At 41.1% G+C, this 22,667-nt stretch overlaps 1 protein-coding gene across 1 annotated transcript in view; it reads right to left on the bottom strand.

The window, feature by feature from the left end:
* Positions 1-1,031: 1,031 nt before the first annotated feature.
* lrch2 (leucine-rich repeats and calponin homology (CH) domain containing 2) overlaps positions 1,032-22,667 on the bottom strand; it is a 40,210-nt gene continuing 18,574 nt past the window's right edge. The window contains exons 3-22 of the mRNA XM_030782246.1: positions 22,485-22,611; positions 21,854-21,959; positions 21,504-21,640; positions 21,088-21,218; positions 20,593-20,680; positions 20,234-20,342; positions 20,004-20,104; positions 18,638-18,699; positions 15,470-15,574; positions 14,479-14,547; positions 13,999-14,058; positions 12,677-12,725; positions 11,787-11,825; positions 11,058-11,198; positions 8,936-8,989; positions 7,392-7,455; positions 3,776-3,888; positions 3,122-3,259; positions 1,598-1,675; positions 1,032-1,260 (exon numbers count right to left, since the gene is read on the bottom strand). Coding sequence (XP_030638106.1) covers positions 1,141-1,260; positions 1,598-1,675; positions 3,122-3,259; positions 3,776-3,888; positions 7,392-7,455; positions 8,936-8,989; positions 11,058-11,198; positions 11,787-11,825; positions 12,677-12,725; positions 13,999-14,058; positions 14,479-14,547; positions 15,470-15,574; positions 18,638-18,699; positions 20,004-20,104; positions 20,234-20,342; positions 20,593-20,680; positions 21,088-21,218; positions 21,504-21,640; positions 21,854-21,959; positions 22,485-22,611 — 1,891 coding nt within the window. The 3' untranslated portion in view covers positions 1,032-1,140. The remainder of the gene's footprint in view (positions 1,261-1,597; positions 1,676-3,121; positions 3,260-3,775; positions 3,889-7,391; positions 7,456-8,935; positions 8,990-11,057; positions 11,199-11,786; positions 11,826-12,676; positions 12,726-13,998; positions 14,059-14,478; positions 14,548-15,469; positions 15,575-18,637; positions 18,700-20,003; positions 20,105-20,233; positions 20,343-20,592; positions 20,681-21,087; positions 21,219-21,503; positions 21,641-21,853; positions 21,960-22,484; positions 22,612-22,667) is intronic.

The following is a 22,667-nucleotide window of genomic DNA, read 5'->3' as shown; positions in this document are numbered from 1 at the left end:
CGAGTCCTCTCAGGCTCACAGCCACTGCGAAATGTCCAGTGAGACAGTACAGTCTCCATATCCAACACTCAAAGAGGCCTTGTCCATGAGCACTGTGCCAAGGAAGAGTCACTATGATGGTGAATGCCTATGACTACGCTCTGGGCCAAAGAGGAGTCACTCTGATGGTGAATGCCTATGACTACGCTCTGGGCCGAGGAGGAGTCACTGTGATGGTGAATGCCTATGACTACGCTCTGGGCCGAGGAGGAGTCACTCTGATGGTGAATGCCTATGACTACGCTCTGGGCCGAGGAGGAGTCACTCTGATGGTGAATGCCTATGACTACGCTCTGGGCCGAAGAGGAGTTGCTGCGATGGAGAATGCCTCTGACTACGTGAAATCCCGAACAATGATTTATTATGTTCACAGATCAGATAGACATCTCTCCACTTCACACTGACACACGATCTTCCATCTAAGTCCTTTACCTCTTTTTCCATAACTTGCTTGACCGCTTCTCAGAAGGAAGAGGAAAAAAAAAAACCATTACTCTGGCTGATATGCGTACAGGCATGTTTAGGGTGGCACCCATAGCGAGAGAAGAATGATGGTCTGCGGCTGACGTCATAAGGGAGGGCTTTTTGTTTACCGTTGCTCTGCTCACTCCCTGCTCAGGCAGCTGAGGGTCTCGCTATCCCCATCCTACACCTTGCCTTTAGGGCTCACAGGTCCACGGATGGGGAGGGTGGGTGTGTTTGAGCAAAGGGTGCACCCTTGCTTATGGGATTGGGGGATGGGTGCTGTCTGAACACATCCACGCGCAGAGGATTCTGACGCTGATCCTCTGAGGTTCCCATGACGCTTGGGTTCCAGCGCAGTTTGAGCAGGACTGGGTTAGTGTGTGTCATTTTTGGGGTGTGAGTATAACGCTAACAGTCTCACCCAAGGATGGAACGTGTGAAAAGAATTTACTGCACTGGGGGAAGGGAGGAGTCACCTTTTTTCCTTTTGTTCGTTTTAGAAAACGTAACACTTAGCTTGCTCCCCACCCACCCCCAAACGCATAGTGTGTTGTAAGGATGAGAGTTCTGTAGGATGAGGAGAGGGGGATAAAATGTAAGGCAGGACAGCACAGGGCTTGTGGAGATGTGTCAGTGCTACATGGTAGAAAGCTGAGTGGGTTTGGACGTTGGTAAGTCCAGCAAAGCCTGAACTGTCACTCCAACCTTCACCAAGCCTCGCTCTTCCAAAATATGATGTGGTAAACATAACTTGTCCTGAGGAGACAAACACGTACACATACACACACACACACAGAAAGAGAGAGAGAGAGAGACAGAGAAAGAGCTAGAGATCAAAAACAGTTTCTTGCAGTTATTTCAAAGGTACATTTCAGAGACAGATAAGAAACGGGAGCTGAGTAGCGTCATGCCTGGCTTCAGAGACACTACATTAGATGAAATGCATGCAGGGCAGGAGTAGGGGCAGACAGGTTGTGTGCAGGGAGGAGTTGTAATCCTGTGGGCATGTAAAGCCCTTTGAGACTGTAAACAGTGATAAACTTAAACTTTAACTTGAAACTTGAACTTGAGAGATAAGGTTGGAGATGTGTACCTGTGGGACTCCAAGCTTTTTACAGGCGTCCAGGAAGTTCTCAACATTTCGGCGGCATTTTGCCATGCTCAGCTTTGGCTGTAGGACAAATGGGAACAGAGGAGTCTTTTTTCATTGGGAGGTGCTATCCAAGACCTGAACAGCATTCATGAACCATTAAGAAACAAGGCAATCCATCACAATCCATTACCTCAGCATCTTTCAGTATCTCAGTTTGACTGTAAGACTGAGGGTCTCTGAGGTCAATGTACAAGCAGAGGGTATCTGCAGATGTCCATAAATTCAATTTAATGCTCTTTAAGACCTTTTCAATGACTCTCAGAGGTGTTTTTAATACCACTTTGTCTGACTGGATATACCGTTAATGCAAAACCAAAGCTACATTTCTGAAGCAGACTGTCTTGACAGGCAAGCACTCTCCCACTGCTGCTGTGTTAGCGTTAGCGACTTGACTGCATTGATACCCACTGTGAAAAGTTAAAACAATTTCTTACAGACTGCACAGTGGACTTCTTGGTCATTTCCATCAGCTATGTCTGAAAGTCTTTCTCCTCCAGCCGATTTTTTTTTTTTTTAATTTTGAAACTTTTCACTTTCCTTTCTCTTGACAAATCCCTATTTTGTTTACTGCGAATGCATGCAATGTTAATTTTAGTTAGTTAGCTGGTTATGTCTTTTATGTCTATGCATCTCCCCTACAAACAAAGCTAACAGGTTACAAGTCTGGTGCCAAAATCTCAGTAGTCTACATTAACACTGAGTAGCCAACAACACACAAGGAGGACGTTAAGTCATCCTCAGTCTGATCATATTGCCATTACAATAAACTGATTATTTGCAGATTGTCTTACTTTCATGCCAGCACATTCTAATATTTGATAAAATTGCAAGAAATACCATAGGTGGTGTTCGGACAGCAGAAATCATGATAGCAACATTGTATTGCAGATGTTTCATTGCCATTTAAGGCCTTTATTTTCACTAAATTGATTTCATGCTTTTTCATATTCCCTAATGACCTGGGTATACCTGAAGAAAAGATGGATGATTCAGCAAAAGAAGATGTCTTTTCACTCATTTATCATTTGTGTAATGAAAATCTAATTCTCAGATTTCTGTGGATTTGTTTTGTTTTGGTCAGTTCCACAGGTGGTTTCCTGGCAGAAAAGAGAAATGTAATGGGCAGGGACTAAGGATTTTGTGTGGCCAGTGTGATCTGATGATTCATGATCAAAGTTCGTCATCTAAAACTTTCTCATGATTCTAAAAATAAGCCCCAACTCTCTTTTTTTTCAGACAATTTCAGTTTAGATTTAACTTTCAGTCTTGTGAAAGTTAAATCTAAACTGAAAAGATTTAACTTGTGAAAAGATAAAGTTAGAATTAGAGAAAGTTATGCATTGAAATACCAATGAATGTGATGCATTTGCAGTAAAAATAAAAAAAGTTATTAAAGAAAAAAAACCCCACAAAGAACTTTAAGAAAAGGAATAATAAGAAGGTGAGGAGAGGGACGGGGCTTACCACTGCAGGGGATGGCACGTGAATGCTGGCCACAGACCGCGGTCGAATGTGATTGGCTAAGTGGCACAAAACAACGCCATCCATCAAAGCGGCACCCACATCATCAGGCAACAGCACTTTCAGCCGGGACTCCAGATTCTGTTCCAAACCAAAGAGATTACAATATGAACCATTCCAGGACAACGTGATGTCATGAACAGATGTTACATGAGGTAAAAAGCACTTTTCTGTCTAATCAGGTTTATAATGGCAGACATTTAAGGTTACAGACAGTAATTTAAATACAGACCTCTGACACATCTGTAGTGTCAGGGCAGTTCACTGCTGTGAGATAATGCAGGGTATCTGTGTAGAGCTGGCCTGAGTGGCCCGTACAGTGGCATATTACCATCCTGTCTCAGAACTATCCCAAACTGACTGTGTGCTTCCCTACAGACTTATTTTATTATTTTCTAGATGTATTGAACCGAACAGAAACAGCAATGTCATGATGAGTTTTATACTGAGATCTAAGATTTAAATACAAGATTGATTGTAAAAAAAACCCACAGCTAATTAAAAGGTCATGGACGGACACAAAGATGCCAATTTCAGTGGAGGAAAAAGAGAAAAGCTTGAGAAAAGGCAAGCAGAAATTGCATGTGTTGATCTGACCTGGCGTAAGAGATGTATTTGTTCCATCTCCTCCCTTAGATGTTCCATCTTCCTACGCATAGTAAAACTGGGATCTGTAGAGCTGTAGTCCTGACGACAGCCACGGGAGAATGCTGCAAACAGACACACAGACACACACACACACACACACAGGGGTATAAACAGTAGACCAAATTCCAACCACAAAAAATGAACAAAACAAAGAAACAAAAGAAAAAGAGCAACACAGTATTTAAAAAAAAAAAAAAAGAATCTTCATTCTTATCCAGTATCTTTTGGGACAATGGGCTCATAAATTACATAAAATAACACTCAGCATGTCCTGAAAAACAATATTCCTACTCACGTAGACAAGTTCTGTTAAAAGCTGTGCTAGGCTAAGCCTTTTCCATTGGCCATCCATGCACCAAATCTGGCCCAAGAGTGAAATCAAGAGGCCAAGATATGATCAAAGTCAAATTCAAATCTCACAACAGTTAGTTCTGATCCAGTGAATTGACTGGACGACAGGCATTCCATGAGCATTGATGTGACTGAACAGCCCTGGTATAAGTCAAAGTAATATTATGATGACTTCCAAAATAAAGCAAACATGAATAAATGAGGCATAGGGGGTACAGAGAAAAGCACGTGCCTTGACAAAGATGAGTTTAACTGCATCTGGCTACAGTATGAAATTTATGCATTTGTCTGTCTGCCATGCAGGGTAAAAGAGGACTAGCCCACTGAGAACTTTAGGGAGTGGCATGAACTGGTTGGGCTGCAAAGAACAAACGCCTCATTACACAGAAACATAATAAAAATGTTTTAAAGCAGTCCAGAGACTGTGCGAAAACACCAGTGGGAAAAAGTTGTCTTCATCCCTTGCTTAACTAGACGATTATTAGTGCATGTGTGGATATGAAGAAATTCAGAAGTCTTTGTAAACGTTTGCAACACATTGTTATTCTTCATTAATTAATTTATTACTGAATGTATAACTACTTAAAATTTGAGTCACCAGTCCATTGAAACAGACAGAATACACAGATTGTGATGGAATGTTCTGAGGAAGAACTGAATGGGGTCTCGATATCTTTATTTAGCAGCTAAACTGAAACAAGATGGGGAAAAAACAGATGGCAAAGTGTACATAAATAGATACAAAAGATGGCGAAAAAACATTAGTAGTCGCGAATTAGACCTGTCTCCATCAAACTATGATAAAATGCGATATTGAAAGAGAACCTGAAGAACTCTCAGGTGCAGGGTAAAATCTGTCTGTTCCAGCAGTGATTATGGTCTGATGCACCGATTCTAACTGCTATAACGCGCAAAGTAGCTCTCAGAGCAGCTGAATCAGCAACCTTGGCAAAACAGGTGATGGTTTTCCGCTTGTCTGGCCAAGAGGAGATGTGGAGGTCTGTGCCAAATCTTCCAAGGTTGGGAATCTTTTTATTTATTTATTTATTTAAGCTCTTTATCTTTGGTTTGCTTAAATTGGCGGCTCACATCTCTCAGAATCTGACCTTTTTGAAAGCCATAGTACTCACTATTACACACCTATGAGATACAAACAAGAGGTGACTCTCCAGACCTCCCAAAACATAGTTTCTAACTATGGAAAAACAGAGTCAGAACGGATCAGCTGAGCTTTGAAAATAACATAACTTGGGGCATTAGAAGGAAGAAGGAAAAGTAAACATCATGTTCTCTGGTATTCTCCCAGAGAGGAAATCTCAGTTTCCCAGTATCTTCCACAGAAGTCATGTGCTATCCAAGCCAGATTGTCGTAAACTGTACATCTGACAGTGTCCCATTGTGTAACAATAATAGCAATGTTTGTGCTGTCATGACAGAATGACCAGGATTCCAGAGAAACTGCATGCTGTTTAAGGAGTATCCTTATACTGTACAAACAATGGACAGCAGATCCCAACAGATCACAAGAGTGACCTTAATAAGTTGCCTTTAAAGTACAAAACCTTTCCTAAATTGTGATTTCTTGCAATGTATAAATTATTCTCCAATTCACAGTGATATTTTGCAAATTTTTGCAATTCTTTTATAGGTAGCTTTTTTTTACTGCATAATCTGCAACATTTTCTACTTCAGTTAAATTCTGGCACTCTGCACTCAAAGTTCTTATGTTTTTGGACAACACAATACAATCTAATGTAGAATGTTCTAGAGTTAATGCTCTCTTTCCCTCAGTTGGTAGGAACTTGCAAACATAGCAACAAGAAGCATTTGTCTTTGTTTACCACACTGTACTGAGGCTATATGTCATGCAGGGTTTTAATGCACCCATGACTTGTATAAAAGAACATGTAGCAGCAGGACCTTGCTAGGAAGCCGACTGTTGAATGCTGACAAAGTCAACATAAGTTTTGAATTGCGTGTGTGATCAGAGCAGTATGTAAGTGGAAAAAACACAAATGCGAATACAAAGATGGGCGTGTGGTTAGTGTGGCGTAGCAGTCATATCAGGTGGCAACGAGTGTGGCCGTACGAGTCATGAAATTTTTTACCATGATACTCTAAATTTAAGGGATTGCACAATCTTCAGTCTTAACAAGCGTCACAAACCTTGTTGAAAATAAAAATAAAAAAAAACAACAACAACAACAAAAAAACAACAGAACACCCGCCAACACCTAACAAAAGCAGTTTGTTGTTATGCTATGATAAATATTAGTTGTCCAAAAATGGTGCGGCGACACTAGATCAAACAAAAGTTTTCCACAGAGTTCTGGCTCTTCCGCTGCTTAAATTAGTTAGACGCCCACGCAAGCCGACCTGCAGAGTACTAAGTAGAAATGTTTGTGTTTACCGTTTATGAATTTTATCCACCTTAAGCGACGTACAGATGAATTTTACAATCCGATGAAAATCACCTGAGATTTGCATCAGACTTTTAAAACACCCATTTTTGCCAAGACAGCAACTCGTTAACTCGTTAAACAATAAATACGTCCTGCGAACAGCAACGTCATGCAAGCAGGTGTAACACAACAGGGTCACAATAAACAGCACCAGCCCTCTCTAAAACATTTTTTTGGTATATAAATCATAACTTTATTTTATTTATTTTAACTGGAAATACTGAGTTGCTTGTGATTTCACCTCCCTGATTAGTTGGGTATCTTAGCTCGACTGGCTACATTTATAATGGACTCGTAGGTAGCTTTAGGTAGCTAGTTAGTATGCCAATGGTTTTTCAATAGGTGCTTTGTTTGTTTGTGGGTTTGCTATTGATGTTTTTTCCAAATAATTTAGCAACTGAGTTTCCCTTTGTACTGCCGATTTGTCACGAAAAGCTCAGATCAACCAGAGCATGGGAGAGTCACACAGAGGGCCAGAATTTGTCTAGCTTTCCATTGTCTGTTCTGTCACTTACAAGCTTTCTAACATAAATGTATTCTGCCCTACAATGTATACATGATATCATATATGTGAGTAAACATTCATCATTTGAATTGAGGGCTGAAAAATTATGGCAAAACAGTCACTGATCTGTCAACAAGAATGCGTGTCTGACAAGACCAACACAAAACAAGACCAATCAGGGCTGAGTGAAAATCATGTCAGAGATACCACTTTTCATTCTGTGCACAGTCACAGTACAACACAATACCTGATCTAGGCTTCAGACCAAACACTGTCAGAGCTGTGCTGAAGTCAGAAGATCGCATTCCTTCCTGTCAACAAACACACACACACACACACACACAGACGTTATCTCACATTAGCATTTGCAATAAATAAATCAGACACATAAAGACAGAGTTTTTATGTTAACATTTAGAAATTATTTATGGCTTTCATTTCACAAAACAAAACTTATCCTTTGGCATTATCCCTAAATATTAAACCTGTAGCACTGACAGCCAGTCTGCATATTCAGTAAAGCAAGTTTTCATATTGAGACAACTGATAAAAAAAACATATTTATGATTCAACATTTAAATTATACTGAAGCAAAAGAAGAATAGAATCTAAAATTAGAGAGGGAGAAGGAGGGATGAATGGGTGGAGGCAGAGGAATAAAAAGAGGACACGAAAGGAAAGGAAAGCAGGGCATGGGAGAGGAAGAAGGGCAGTACTGGATATAGATGTAACAGTGTAAGAACGCAAAGAGGAAAAAAGATACAAAAGATTTCTTTCTTGGGAAATGAGACACAGATTCTGCTGAACATAAATGTTAAATGCTAAATGTGAACATAAAAGTTAGATGATCTCACACACACATGCACAGACCCAAACACACACACAGACACACACACACGCACAAACACAAACACACACACACACACACACACACGCATGCACACATATGAGGCAACTTAGTGCTTTGAAACACAGTAATGCAGACACAATGTTTGTTTGTTTTTTTTTCCTGCAGTTACACTTCAGTCATTTCAACATTATTTGGTTAGCCAACGGATATGATGAGTTAAGCACAGGGACATGTGCAAGTCTGTGTTTTTTATGCTTGACTCATCAGTGGCTGGTGGACTGAGCAGTCAGTCAGTATGTGTGCTGGCAGGTGGCTGACAGAATTAATTATATGTTACACTCATCTTCCTCAAAAACAGAGAAAAGGGTGAGAGGCTCTTTCGTAATGGTTTGGTGCAGTGTGTGTGGTGGGAGCAGACAATACTGCAGTGAAATTGGGAAGGTGGAGCCCTACACTGGGGTGACAGGGGTTTTGTTGCGGTCCTATTAGCAGTCCTACTGGACATATGCAGGCCTGATGCATGATGTCTGTGTGTCTTTCTGTGTGTGTGTGTCGTTCTACACTGTAGTACAGTTATCTTTCACTCCATAACAAGATAGCTCCTTGTTTACGCGTAAACACACACACATACACACACACGCATGCATGCAGGCACACACACATGCGTGCACACACACACACACACACACACACACACACACACACACACACACACACACTGACACAGACACCCACCCATACAGTCACAAACACACACACACACATAAACACGTACTCTTACACTCAGAAACACATGCACACCCATGCATGAACACCCCCCCCCCCCCCCCACACACACACACTCACTCTTACACTCAGAAACACACGCACACCCATGCACGAACACCCCCCCCCTCTACACACACACACACACACACACACACACAGAATGCTAGTCTTACCTCATTATCGTTGTCGTTGCTGCTGGAGTTTCTTCTAGCACTCTGACACTTGTACTGTAAACACAGAGCAGTAAGAAATAAGTGCTCTGACGACTAGACTTCAAACATCTTATTCTTAATGGCATATTACAAAACTGTCAGATCTGCAGTACACTGCCAGTTACAGAATTAACCGAAGTGTCATCCACCATTACATCATTATGATTAACATGAACTTTTCCATACTCTAGTTTCATTTCCAGTTGTAGTTTTATTTTGGCTGGACATTTGGATACCAGAACTTCTGGGCCTGAATAGCTTAATTAAGAATTATATACCGACTTTACAGAGTTTCTGTTAGATCTACCTATGTATCCATCTATCTTTCTTCATGTCTTATTGATTTATATATGTATTTTATTGAGAGATTTTGTTTAACTAAGCCTTATTTTAAACATTCATTTCTTCTCTTGAAGAGAAATCAAAACAGGTTAGACAGATTTTTTAAAAAAAAATAAGCCAGATAAAGAAGGCTAATATAAAAGAGGGAATTTCCTTAAATGATGTGTTACTGTGTGGTGAAGATACGCTATAGTTTTGCTGGGTAATTATTGACCAACACACAACCACACAGCCATTAAGTTAGAGGAGTTACTGTTCAAGCAGAGTGCATCCACAAAGAAGGGGAAAAAAAACAGTGTTACTGGAAGAATGTTTGACTAACGCTGTTTGATGTTCTCAGGAAAAGGCGTGTTGTTCTTACCAGATGGTAATCAGAAAATGGTAGCCTTGATATCTAACAATCTGTCCTGGTTGCTCAAGTTAGACACAGCTCATGACAGTTACTACCACTGATGACAAAACCAATCAGGAGAAGCATACTGGGAGGTACTGTCAGTGGGTGCCAGTCTGTGGAATGGGATGGCATGAACCCTGCTCGACTCCAGCTCTTTTTCACAATGGGCCTTCAGTGCTGCCTCACGGCCATGTGCTGAAATATATCTGAGCTGAGCACTAAACTGGTTTTTGTGTGTGTGTGTGTGTGTGTGTGTGCGTGTGCGTGCGCGTGCACACTAACATCTGTTGCAAGAATATTTCACAATAACCGGCATATGGAAAACGACTAAAGTTGTGTGTGTGAGATGTGTGTGGGACTGCAGCTATTCAGTCTATAGCCAGCTACTGTGCAGTTAGTGTTTCGTAATTAATCCTCACTCATAACAATGGATACACACAACACTAGAAACAACAGCCTTTTGCTATACCTGTTCAAGTCAGACAACCAATGACAAACCATATTCTCATTGTGTTTTATCAGCACAAACACAGCACATTCTGTTTTCACACCAGTTGGCAAACTTCTTTTTGTCTGCTTTGGAATAAAGCCAGCATAACTGAACACATTTGTTTTATTTGTGTATTGATTAGAATCTCAAAGCTCATGACCATATGCATAAACAGAAAAGTGCATAGCATGATAAACTGCGCAAATCACAAATCTGATGACAAATAAAGAAAGAAGTGGGTGTCAGTGCTTTTACAGATCGCCTTCATCTCTATTTCCTCTCTTCCACATCTACCTGTACTGTCAGTTTACATTTTTGACAGTTTGTGTATGCAAATTCCACAAACCAGTATCTAACACACAAATCCCAGTTTTCACGAGTTTTTATTCTGACTGCACGTGCTCCCCTCACACCACAGTGTCTCCTTGCCTGAGATGGGATATGGGGTTAAGGCAGGACAGAGCAAAAACAACCCCAGGCAGATGGATTTTTCAATTTGCCAGCTGTTTACAGGATTATAGTATGGCTATTAACTGCCAACAACCTTACCAGGCATTGGCTACTAACTTGCAACAACCTCACAAGGCATTGGCTATTAACTGCCAACAACCTCACCAGGTATTGGCTTCATGGTCCTTGTGTTAAAGTGTAATTTTTTTTAAACTTTATTGTCCTTTTAATAACTTTCTTCTGGTTGTTTTTGATTGATGTTGGGATGGTCGACTCTCAGGTATATATTTAACTTTGTAATTTCGTCCCGCAATAATTGAAGTCTTGCGAATACATGCACATATACATGTGTGTGTGGTTTGTGTGTGTGTGTGTGTGTGTGTGTGTGTGTGTGTGTGTGCAGTCACCTTCAGGTAGTCTTTTCGAAGGTACTTATTCCGTCTCCGGTCCTCGTTCTGGTTGAGAACGGGTGGTACCTCTGGCCATTTGGGTTCTGAGTCACTACTCTCTGACTTTAAACTCCCGTCGAACGAGCAGGAGGACGAGGGCTGGGAGAGAGGGGAGGACGAGCTGTTAGTCCTTTTCACTCTTAACCTGCCCATGGCTCCCACGAAAACACTTCCATCAAATATCTACTCTTACTCAATAACAGACCACGTTCAAACCAAATAACATGTCTGTACGAAAATATGTGGAATTTTCCTTTATGAGAGGGAATACACTGCAGAGCACACTTCATACAGAAAAACAGCAGAATTCATAATGATAATATCAGAATCGAATTTATGTTTGACTAATCAAAGGAAGCTCCATAAACCTAAATGACTTCATCAAAGGCAAATGAAACTCTCTTATTGTTACCATATTTGCAGTGTGTTTACCAGACTAATGAGTCAGAACTGTTTTCTAAGTACACACCAAAATTTACATACCACACATAAAATTTCAGAGAAAAATTAGCAAGTTCAAGACCTAGACTTGAACTCATTCGTTACAATCCCAGACCCTGCTTTGTAGCAGACAATGTAAAATGAGAAGACAGAACAGTGATACGCTTATAAGCATGCATGTGTTTAAGATGGGTTGATAGAGGAAAGGTATGGTAGATGAAAGGAGATGTAATGGGGCAGAGAGACCTCTGAGAATGCAGTGTCTTCATCCATGAGATCTCCTTCCTTACCGAAGACAGAAAGGATGCAAAAGGTAGGGAGAGAGTGAGAGAGGGAAAAAACAGGGGAAGGGAAAATAAGTATGGGGAAAAAAGAGCATTTCAGAAAACGGCCTATGACTGCATGACAGACGCTCAGGAAATGAGACATCCAACCAAAGACGCTCAACATGACCCTACAAATATATAAACACAAGACATAACGCATGTAAGACACCTTTCACATGGAAGCAAAAAGCTGTCATGGAATTACACTACTGATGTCTTTTACTTCCATGTTGCAAACGGAAAAGCATGTATACATCTACAGGTAGAGGAGGATATGAAATGAGAGAGAGAGAGAGAGAGAGAGATAAACTAGCAGAGAGAGTAGCATTAATCTACATTCCAGTCTGTAAAACAATGGTGGTTTCATTCTGAGTGCTTTTAAGTGTCATCTGTTTACTTTTTGGAATAAAACTGAAAATAGCTGTTAGTGTAAACTTATACAAATATTTACAAATCTTTCAAAAGTTATAATAATATTGTTACATAAAAGCCTAAAAGATCTGGCATTGTCAAGTCAGAGTGACTAAAGGGAAAACATGGCCATTGAATAGATGGAGTTTGAGAGGTGAAAGCAGAGATGGGTTTCACTGGTTACCTGGAAACTCTGACACATGGATGGAATGGAATGAATGTTCGTTATTTCTACAGATAACATGTAGAGGTAAGCTTAATATGTGAAAGCATAGTTGGGCTTGGATAAGTGGACAGAGAACATGAGAAAGTAAACATAGAGGAATGTTTGAGAGGAGGCTGTGATGTTTGGAGGTTGGAGTGGGCTGCGGTGGAAGGGTTTTGATTAGACTTGTTTACCTGTCCACTGAGAGCTGATGCAGAAGCACTGCCTTCATCTAAAGACATGCTGCAGAAGAAACAGAGAACAAGCACTGTTACAGCTCTCACTGTGTCTGTATCTCCCTGTGTGTGTGTGTGTGTGTTAGTGTGAGACAAAAACAAAAAGACAGTAAGAGGTTATCATTTCACCTTTCTTTCCACTTAATTTCCTTCCTGTTTTTCCTTAAATTTGGAATGCTCTAACTCCCGTGAACTGTTTGAGTCTTCCGCTCAGGCTGCTTCCACTTCAGTGTCAACCTTTGTGCTACACCTCTGTGTGACCTTCCACCATGGACACTGATTATATTCTAAGTGACTTTTCTTAATGATTTATAACAAACTGGCTTGCCAACAATGTTTAACTTCTAAGTAAAATGTTATATAAACCATGCTGTCAGAAGAACATGAATTTTATTAGAACTTTGCATGACCTCTGTCATTCTCAGCACAGCGAACTGTCACTGGCTGAGTCAGGCACTCTGTACATATGAATGTGTGTAAATAGGAATGTGTGTAAATATAAATATATGTAAACATAATTTGTGCGTAAATATATATTTGTGTAAATATGAATGTGTGTTTCTCATTTTCTCATCTTTCTGTTTTCCAGGTAATTCGTACTGTGTCATTTTACAAACCTTATCACAAGCACACACACATACATTCTGATGTGATGAATGACTTCTGATTGTTTTGCTATATCATTGCCTAAAACCACTGCAGCATTTATTTCACAAACATTTCCCCGGAATCGTAGCTTGAATTTCCAGTTGTGCGTCATTTTGATGAAAATGTCCTCACAGCGGTTACGATTTCATGTCAACGATAGATTTTGTTCCTTCTTGAAGGCCTGGGTTTGTTTGCATGAAGCAATGCATGGAGCAGCACAAGCTGAGATAATGAAGTCCCTCTGCCTGTCTGATTCTCTGCCTGTCTGATTCTCTGCCTGTCTGATTCTCTGCCTGTCTGATTCTCTGCTGCCTTGGATTAGTATCTTTAGTCTATCCTTCTGGCACAGCCATGCAAAGGAGCATGTGATCATGAGGGGCATGGTTCAGCCAGCAGCTTTCATACCATTTGTGCAAGGCAACATCACCATGTCACAGAGACAAACTACAGCTTACAAACATGACTGGCTACCATGCAAACACAAAGTCCTAAGTAAACTATGTGATATTTCACGCGCACACACACACACACACACACACACACACACACACACACACACACATTCCTTTAAACGTTTAAAACTTCTCTCCCTAAACACTCTGGATGTTAACATTGCTCCTGTGAGCAGTTACCTGCGGACTGTCTGTGAAGGGGATCTCTGTTTGCTGCTTCCTGCAGAGTGACTAAGAAACCTGTGAAGGCAAACCACAAACACAATTAGTATGAAGGTGTGTGTAACTACGCAACTTCTAAACAAACCCTTAAGCAATCGCAACACTCGTACTGTCAACGAGTCACTGATGAGCAGTGTGCAGGCTCTGTCACATGCCACTCAGGTAATGTTCACAAGGCCTGGGAGCAAGCTTAAACACACACACACACACACGTTGAACCCAATTTTCAGGTTATTCTAAAGAAACTACAGTCCACACCCATCCACCTACAACCACAAACACACACATACACACACGCACACGCACACACACAGACACACACACACATACACATAAAGTACTTTCTTTCACACAGTCTTTGGCGCTCTCTCTCTCTCTCTCTCTCTCTCTCTCTCTCTCTCTGTCTCTCTCTCTCTCTCTCTCTCTGTCTCTCTCTACCTGTGTGCTCGGCCTGCGACTCTCCTGCGGTGGATAAGACTCTCTGCTCTACAGATTAAGGAGCGTCGCCTGCAGGGCACACGCCAAGTCAAGTGCACATGCCAAGTCAAGTGCACATCAGCAAGGGTTCCAGAGATAGAGGGGAGGAGCAGGAAATGGCATGAAGGGGAAAAGGGAAAAACGAAAGAGGAAATGTGAAATCTGTTAGACGCATAAAGACAGAGGGGAACAATTAGAAAGTGGCAGTGCACCAGTGTCAGTCAAGAAAAATATCCGGTAGATGATTAGAGGAAGGAAATAAGAATGATAAGTGTGTGTGTGAGTGTGTGTGTGTGTGAGAGAGAGAGAGAGAGAGAGAGAGAGAGAGATGACAGAAAGACCACGATGACAGCGGGTTTAGCCATGGCTGAGAAGTAGGTAGGGGTACATAGACACAGTTTTCCCACTGGATTGTGAAGGAGAGACAGACAGTGTGTGTGAGAGAGGACAGGAGAGACAGACAGTATGTGAGAAGACAGGAGTGACAAACAGTGTGTGACAGAGGACAGGAGAGACAGACAGCGTGTGTGAGAGAGGACAGGAGAGACAGATAGTGTGTGAAAGAGAGAACAAGAGAGACAGTAAAGTTGCAGCCCCATGGTGTTCTACAGGTGGCCTTCTAATGCACATGTATGAGAATGTATCTGTGTATCAGGGTTTCTGCAGCGATTCTTTCTTGCCGGTCTGATGTCCGGAAAGAATTTATTTTATCGGACAAATCTGAAACTTAACGGTCACGTTTCAATAACAGTCACAAATGCAAATATAATGTAAACCTAGGTTGGCGAAAGAATGACAATGACCGGCAAGTTTTTTATTTATCGTTTTTTTCTCAATTTTACCAGAAAAAAAACGGTAATTACCAACTAACAGGAACCCTCCTGTGTATGTGTATGTATGTGTGTGTGTGTGTGTGTGTATGTGCATGTACTTCTGTGTGTGTGTGTCTAACCTGTTTTGTTGCTCTTGCTGCAACAACTGCACTGCAATCTTCCTCAGGTCCAACACCTCCTTCAGTTCATCTTCCTCTTCCTCTGCTAGTTGCTCTTTCTCTGAGCTTTAAGCATGTGCAACAGGGAGAGAGGGATGGAGGAGAGAGAGAGTGAGAGAGAGAGAGAGAGAGAGAGAGTCCATTTACAAATGAAAGATCCAGAGAATTTGCCTCATAGGAAGTTGAGTAACACTGGGTGTCGGAACAGTTGATTTAAGCTCCAGAATGTTCTGCTCTGTGCTCATATACATAGTGTCATCAGCCAAAGTGCCGTTATCATAAATTGCGTTATTATCTGAAATTCTACTATCCCAGCTCCAAAACAAAAACATTAAATGTAACTTTTGGAAAAGCGTACTGGATCTGAAATGCCAAATAAAATATTTGCATTCACAATAATTTTTTATGGTTCTCTGTCTAAAGAAACAGAGAAACTAAGAAAACATCTTTGACCACAGTTATCACTAACTGCTTCCACATAAAATGTGAATCTAAAGATCCCTCCATTGACACACTGGTGAACTGCATTGGCAGCAGAGAGACATGCTACGTCCTGATTAACATCAGAACCCTAAAATACTGACCACAGCCCAGAGTCTATTGGAAGAGTCTACGGGAACAGACCTGGCTGTCTACTCACAGAGGACAGACAGCCCTCTGTTCCAGAATAAAATCCTATCCTGGCAAAGAAACACAGAGGACAGACAGTCCCCGTTCCAGAATACAATGTTATCCTGGTAAAGACTCATACAGAACAGACAGCCCCCTTTCATAGAATTGAGTCATGGCACACGGATACCTGGGTAATATGATGGCACGCCGTAGGCCATGAACTGAGCATCTCTAACGATTTATCATATAAATCACCAAGTAAATTTCTCATGGGCAGGTTTTAAAAGCCAAATGCCAGTCACTGGCTCCACCTTTGAAGATGACACACGGCAAACCAGACCTTGGAGACAACGTCGTGTACAACAGGCATGTATACAACCAAAACAAAAGAATGGACTTCCCATTACTATTAGGTAGTGATTCGCCAAATTCAGTGGAAATCGTTTTTTACAGTGAATGGATTTTCTGTTTAGGACCTCCTGCTGAGGTTGCTTATGACTTCCGTGGAACAGATGCAAAAATTCTGGAGTTGCGATAAGAGTTTGTTCACCGTTCCGGGGAGCTCCGTACGGACGGATGACACGCTGGGCTGTTTTTCACAGAACACGTCAGGTTTAACATTCCTTTTTTTCTCCAGATAACTACCAAACGTAATTGGAGCCCCTGGTCTTTGTCTAGAAAAGACGGTCATTACATAATTATAACAACGTAATGACCCCTGCATGCTGGTGAGAATATGTATCTCAGTGGGAGCTTGGATAACAGTGCTTATTAGTGAATGAGGTGAGCAGTCTGTAATGTTTATTATGTGTTAAATGTGTGTTTATGATCATATGTGCAAAGAATTGTGTTTACTAACATTTTCATACAGAAAATAAAGATGCTGAAAATGAATATACAAACGTAACCAAATCATTAAAATAGCGCCCCACCCCTACACCCCCCCCCCAAAAAGTCAAAGTTAAATCACAGACATTTTGTATGCATGTGTGAAAAGAGAGCCGGAATAAATAAGTCTGTGAGAAAACGTAGTGAGACAAGTAGAGACTGAGGAGTCTGGGAGTACAGCAGAGTTCCTCCAGCACATGTGTAAACCTGCTCTGAGTCTCTGTGCTATTGTCTCCCCTATTTTCTCTTTCACTTTTCCCCTTTTTGTCTAAGCCCACTCTGATGACGATTCCACCTCACCCTTTTCCAGTGAACTAAATGTCCAAGGGGCTTTCCCCTAGGATTATCCAGGGGTTTCCCTGGTAACAGATTCTTTGTGACCCTTTGGCTTGCTTATGTTTTTCCTCCTCTGGGTACAGATTATCTGTGGGTTTTCTATGGGTACAGATTATCTGTGGGTTTTCTATGGGTACAGATTATCTGTGGGTTTTCTATGGGTACAGATTATCTGTGGGTTTTGCCTGAACAAAGATTATCGGTGCCTTTTCTCTGGGTACAAATTATCTGCGGATTTTGCCTGAGTACCGATTATCTGTGGGTTTTGCCTGAGCACAGATTATCCATGGAATGCCTGGGTACAAACTGCAGTTTAAGAAGTAGTGCTTAAAATCAACTTATAAATCATTTCCACCAATTAGCTAAACATATTTCACGACTGACTATTTTTACTTATTGATGAGTGTTTGGTTTTGCTCAAGTTTACCTTATACCTGTATTTGTGTGAAGGAAGAAGAAATTGCAAGAACATTCAACAAACCAATGCTTAATATTTAATTTCTAAAATCGTCCAGACATATCCTAAGGAACGTAGTGAACCTGTTGAAGCTATGACTTCTTCAGCATTTTCTGATCAATGTGAGTGTATATGCAGTCAACACTAACTAACAAACTAACAACAGACTATTCTCACATGCTTTAAGGCGCTTGCAAGTAAATACAGGCATTAGTGAATACATACATTTATACATGCATACATACAGACTAACGAGAAAATGTGTTACAGATAGCAACATGAGGCACATGACTTCTAACTTCCCAGTAAATATGCTTATAAAATAATACTACAGTTACAATATGAGTCACCATACAAGATCAGACAGGTATTTACCACACACATGCACACACACACACACACGCAAACACACACACACACACACACATTCTGAATTTCAGAATCCCTCTGCTAAGGTGTTTTCTCAGGCTGTCACTGCTTGAAAAAAAAGGAAACTGAAAAGAGCCCTCTAGTGGGCAACTTGTAGTACTTTCCACTTCTACTTTTCCATGTAGCACATTGGCTTTGTAATGTTATGAGAGTCTTCAATCTTGCCAAGACCACAGTGTTGCCAATCTTTCTGAAAATACCAGCTGTTGAACCAGAGCTGTCACATGTGTAATTATGACTCAACCCAAGTTTCGGATAAAAGATTGCATTTCAAAGGTCATTCTAAATATGTTTTGTCATGTTTTTTACTGGAGATTTCTGGCGATGCAAGAAATGAAAATGAACTGAATAAATAAAAAGAGTGAGATCTGTAAGGAAGCAGTGCCTTGCAGTAAAAGTTAACCTACCCCGATTCCTCCTTCCAGCTGTCTTTGCTATGGTAAGATTTGTTCAAAACCCTCTCCAGTTCCTGAAGCAGAGAGAGAGAGAGAGAGAGAGAGAGAGAGAGAGAGAGAGAGAGAGTCAGAGTCAAATGGGAAACTCGAATTCATTTAGGTGAAAGCATTTCCAAGGACCTCGTCTCAAGAAAAAAAAAACAACAACTTTATTTTTCTATGAAAATGTCACTTAAGTAACTGAAAATTATTTTTTCTCACCTGAACCCTAAACCTAACTCTAACCAACACGCTACCCTTAACCGTTTGTAATTTTTCTCATAGAACCTTGTTTAGCATTTCTGACCAAAACATGAGATCACACTGAAAGTGTGGTAGAAGCCTCCAACAGATGAAGTAAGGTATTGCAATCATATGACCTGGCTCACAATACCAAACATTTTTCCCACAGATATGTGTAGGTCGTTTGTCTCATATCTGTTCTGCGAGGCCAAACAACTCCCAGGTTAATCTGTAGCTTCAGGCTAAAGACGCTTTTTTAATTGCAGTGCTGAGAAAAAACAGTGAGAGACAGCTTCAACTTGCACTGCAGGCCCAGTTCCTCTGACCTGTTTACACGAAACCAGTCAACGAACGCAGGGACAAAATTCCTCTTATGTTTATGGAGCCTGTATTTTTACACTGGCTGAGAAAAGACTCTACCTGTGCATGTGAAAACAATGACCTAAAAGCTCTGGAACACAGCCAAATCTGAGCTCAAACATGCCCGTCTCTGCTACAAAAGGAAAAGGTTACTGAAGGAAATATAATTTATAGCTTCCTGATAAGTCTGAAATTAAACAAACCCTTGTTTCTCTGGTGGAACCACCAGGCTGAAACTTTATAAAAAGAATAAGAGACAAAATTTACCTTTCCAAAATTATGCCTGAGTGGTCTCTGCATTGAGCTGTTCACTGTGTTGAAATGGTAACTGACTTTCATCAGACGTGATAAAACTCTTATGAGAAGGATATGTGTATGACTTGTACCATTGTCCCTCACATGGAAACACCACACATGACACGCATGACATCTGAAGCCTGCCAGTTGCCTTTATCTGTAGACTCAGCATGTGGAGATGTTGATCTATGAGCAATCAGGAATGGTGTTCAGGCTAACTGAACATTTCTGTGGGATAATTTGATCTGAAGCTTCATTTACAGGCCAAAAGAGCTGTGCATGAACTTGAACTTACCACTACATTATGGCAACAATCTGTGTGTGTGTGTGTGTGTTTGTGTGTGTATGACGAAGAAAGAGAGAGAGAATGGAGGGATGTGTTCTTACGCATGTGTGAGTATGTGTGTGCAGGCATGTGTAAGTTGTAACTTTGTTGTACCTTTATACATGACACATAGGGGGCGCTGTGTGGAACATCTCCCTCAGAGAGTGTGGCTTCTTCCTCTGGATTTGGATCTATAAAATCATATGGATCCTGATCTGCGCGCACACACACACACACACACCAAACTTTACCAACTTTAACAGTTGTTTCTGTTGTTGTCATATTTGTGCCAATCAGTATGTATTAGCTTTTCTGTGTGAGCACACGTACAGTGAAGGACACACCTTTACCACAGTCCAGTTTGGCCAGGAGTGAATGAGCCTCAGCCCGGCCCTGCTCACGCACTGTCTCAGACACCTGAGAGTGCAGACTCATGGTGTCATCGTCAGACGGCTGCGCACATAAACACACACACACACAAACATGTGCTCGCACACACACGCACACACACACACACACACACACACATCCATTATACACACACACACACATACACACACACACACACACACAGTGACAAACACATTCGATGGAGCAAAGAGCATGTATTTGTAAGTGTATGTGTGTGTTTGTGTTTATGGGTGTGTTTATGTGTGTGAAGGAGAGTCAGAGAGTCAGAGAGAGAGAGAGAGAGAAAACACACCTCTGTGGTAGAAAGTCTCTTGTCTCCGTTGTCACTGCCGATGCCTGAATCAGGTCCATGGTTCTTATTGGGGTAAAAATCTTCCATACTACACACAAACACACACACAAACACACACACACATGCACACACACACACATACACATAAACACGCACATATGCAAATGGACACGGACACGTGCGCACACCCACACAGGAGAGAAACACTGTGTTTAACAGTATAGTCCACCTCACACACCCCACAAGAAAACTTCACCATGTTTCTCTACATCAATACAAACATCAAAAGCACTGTGCTAGTCTTTTAACTCTTCTTTCAACTGCAGCCAAAGTTCATAACATTATCACTTCAGTGAGAAATGAGGATTTGACTTTCTGATTGTCTCTGCCATAATGACAACTGATTACATTTCAAATGAAGGATTTGGAATACTTTGTTAGGAGTTCAAAAGAGCAGTTCAAAAAGCTACATGCAGATGGGGCAGATGGGAATACCTGTCAGTCAGTGGTTGAGGTAAGCAGCGTTTGCCAAGTGTTGGCAGGTCTAAAGAGTCTGGTTTTTTGTCCAAGCGACATGCCTGCATGTTTAAATATTTAAATATGTGCACTTTCCCCTTCAAACAGATCTGAGAAAAGACAAAAAAGAACTCCTATGTAAAACAATTTTAAAAAGCTATTAACACATAACAATATAGCTATAATATGCTCTATAAATTGTTGTATGTGTTCTATTTTCCCCTTGTTCCAAAATGCAAAACATGTAGTTTGTATTTCCGGACACTAGATGGCATCAGCAGCCTGAGTTTCGCAATGTAGCCTTGTATCTGTTAAAATATCCTGACTTGCAGTACGATACAAGACAAGAAATAAAGCAGCAGGTCATTTTCACACACGCACAAACACACACACACCTGAGCAGGGGGAGACTGCATAGGGTTGTTGTCAAGAATTAGATGCTGTAAGTGACAAAGTTTCCTGTAAGATGGTGGAATCTCTGTGATCTTATTACAGGAGAAATCCAGCCGAATGAGGGGAAGATCGGCCAGTTCTGAGAGAGAGAGAGAGAGAGAGAGAGAGAGAGAGAGAGAGAGAGAGAGAAATGTTAATCTGAACCCTAAAATTTCACACACAATGATTTCTGATTTTAGATGAGAGATTTTGGTAGTAAATGAAGCATTTTGCTAGTGTGTGAATAATTACGTTTTTTATGTTTATTTGTGTGATCTGATGTGTGTGTGTGTGTGTGTGTGTGTGTGTGTACCATCGGGAAGCACTTGTAGGCAGTTCCTCCTGATATTAAGCTCTCTTAAGGCGACAAGTTTCCCCATCTGAGCAGGAAGCACCTGGATCTCATTACAGCTGATATCCTACAGAGAGAAACATGCAGAACAAGCATCAGCAAATTCACTCACACACCACACAGCTTACAAACAGATCAATACACACGGTCTCACACAGGTCACATGACCAAGTGGTATCCTAACCCTCATTACAATCATTAAGGCAGAAAAACTTCTCCTTCAGTTTAGGCAGTATTGAATGTAAGACAGAATAGAAAGCAGATTAGCACCATACTCTTTGTTCCTTTGAAAGCAGACAGTTAGGTTACTATGGCAGTATGCATGCTAAGAGAAAAAACAGGACAGAAGTAAAAAGTCTCTAAAACTCTCTCAGCACAGTCAGTGACAGTCCTAAAACAGCACCATGCCACAAAACTCACACACTTACATACACACTCACATATACATCCACAATACACACACACACAAACAAACACACACACAGGCAGACACACACACACACACACACACATACACACATACACACACACAGGCAGACAGAAACATACTACACACACACAGGCAGACACACACACACACACACACACTGACCAGCTCCATCAGGTCTTTGGCTTTTCCGATCTCCTCAGGGAGAGACACCAGCTTGTTGTTGGCGACCACCAGGACTTTAAGAGGCAGGTTAAACAGGTACTTAGGCAGAGTGGACAGAAGGTTCCGACTTCAACACACACACACACACACACACACAGAAAAGTTCAGAAAAATGAAAGAAAA

Source organism: Chanos chanos, chromosome 8 (assembly GCF_902362185.1).
Source record: "Chanos chanos chromosome 8, fChaCha1.1, whole genome shotgun sequence".
NCBI lineage: Eukaryota > Metazoa > Chordata > Actinopteri > Gonorynchiformes > Chanidae > Chanos > Chanos chanos.
The sequence above is the reverse complement of the archived record's forward strand: the minus strand, read 5'-3'. Positions and strand labels throughout refer to the sequence as shown.